At 59.4% G+C, this 1,888-nt stretch overlaps 1 protein-coding gene across 1 annotated transcript; it reads left to right on the plus strand.

The window, feature by feature from the left end:
* Window positions 1-575: 575 nt before the first annotated feature.
* LOC133084817 (Krueppel-like factor 13) lies at window positions 576-1,314 on the plus strand. The gene is given in 2 exon segments (XM_061181582.1): window positions 576-728; window positions 730-1,314. Coding segments are annotated over 2 exon segments (738 nt in total).
* The last annotated feature ends 574 nt before the right edge of the window (window positions 1,315-1,888 follow it).

Here is a 1,888-nt window from a genome sequence, read left to right on the forward strand (position 1 = left end):
AGATGTTTGAGCCCCAAAGCTAACCACCACAGCAACAAAGTCCTGCCAGGGCTTCCCTGGTGGCGCAGTGGTTGAGAATCTGCCTGCCAATGCAGGGGACACGGGTTCGAGCCCTGGTCTGGGAAGATCCCACATGCCGCGGAGCCCGTGAGCCACAACTACTGAGCCTGCGCGTCTGGAGCCTGTGCCCCGCAACAAGAGAGGCCGCCGACAGTGAAAGGCCCGCGCACCGCGATGAAGAGTGGCCCCCGCTTGCCGCAACTAGAGAAAGCCCTCGCACAGAAACAAAGACCCAACACAGCCAAAAATTAATTAATTAATTAATTAAAAAAAAAAAAAGTCCTGCCAACCTGGAAATCTCCTTAGCAGAGGAAGTTAAAAACTGCTCTGGAGATTGTACAAGATTCCCACCACTTAAGATGAGTTCACAACCCAAAATTTACAAATAAACAAGTCAACCATACTGAAAATCAAACTACTCAACACATGGTGGAAGAACGTCAGATAACGAAATTTTCAGAGACACGAAGCAAGTATAAATATAATAAAGACATGTATGTATTAATAAGTATAATATGCCCCGCGTCGAAGAGCGCCGCGACGGCAAGGACAGCGCCTCGCTCTTCGTAGTGGCGCGGATCCTGGCGGACCTTAACCAACAAGCGCTGGCGCCCGCCCCCGCGGAGCGCAGAGAGGGCGCCGCGCCCCGGAAGGCGAGGACCCCCTGGCCGCCTGCCGCCCGCCCCACCACCCGCCCCCGAGCCCACCTCCCCCGGCGCCGGCGGCGCGGCGGCCGCGCCCCTCAGCCCAGCGTGGAGCGAGCCCGAGCCCGAGGCGGGGCTGGAGCCAGAGCGAGAGCCGGGACCCGCGGGGAGCGGCGAGCCCGGCCTCAGACAAAGGGGCCGGCGGGGTCGAAGTCGCGCCGACCTCGAGTCCCAGCAGAGAAAGCACAAGTGCCACTACGCAGGCTGCGAGAAAGTTTACGGGAAATCCTCGCACCTCAAGGCGCACCTGAGAACTCACACAGGGGAGCGCCCCTTCGCCTGCAGCTCGCAGGACTGCAACAAGAAGTTCGCGCGCTCTGACGAGCTGGCGCGGCACTACAGCACGCACACGGGCGAGAAGTTCAGCTGCCCCATCTGCGACAAGCGCTTCATGCGCAGCGACCACCTGACCAAGCACGCGCGCCGCCACGCCAACTTCCACCTGGGGATGCTGCAGCGGCGCGGCGGGGGCTCACGGACCGGCTCACTCAGCGACTACAGCCGCTCGGACGTCAGCAGCCCCACCATCAGCCCGGCCAGCTCGCCCTGAGCGCCGGCGGCGGGGCGGGGGTGGGGCGGGGCCCGCGGCAAGCCACGCCCCATCCTCAACACGCCCACCCTAGGCCCCGCCCACCCTAGGCCCCCTCCTCCTTACCACAGCCATGAGCAGATGCTCTCACTTCCTCCCGTGATTCCATGTCGTTTCCTTTTGTAATCAGAAGAGAGAGAACTTTATGAAGTCAATGACAACAAAAAAATGATTTTCTTCACCTCAGGTGTCAAATTTGTAAAAAAACAACGAAAAAGTTCCAAAAATCACCATCCACGATTGCACAAGAGACATACCCACGAAGGTGATTCAGCGGTGTTGAACCCCCCCTTTCTCAGGGATGGACATGTTCCACGAGGTCAGTGAGGACACCCCCTTCCTGCCGCCTTACTCTGTACATAGATTTGCACTCTGGAGTTTCCTTTTAGGTTTGGGCACACATTGGGGGCAAAGCAGTGCAGGTGGAGCTCAGCGCAGGCGGCGGATAGGCCAGTCGGTTAGTTTGGAGCCGTGGTCACCTACCTTGTGCTTCCAGGGCAGACCCCTAAGCAGGGCCCGCGGCTCCCTCTTCCTG

The sequence above is a fragment of the Eubalaena glacialis genome, chromosome 2, assembly GCF_028564815.1.
Source record: "Eubalaena glacialis isolate mEubGla1 chromosome 2, mEubGla1.1.hap2.+ XY, whole genome shotgun sequence".
Lineage (NCBI taxonomy): Eukaryota > Metazoa > Chordata > Mammalia > Artiodactyla > Balaenidae > Eubalaena > Eubalaena glacialis.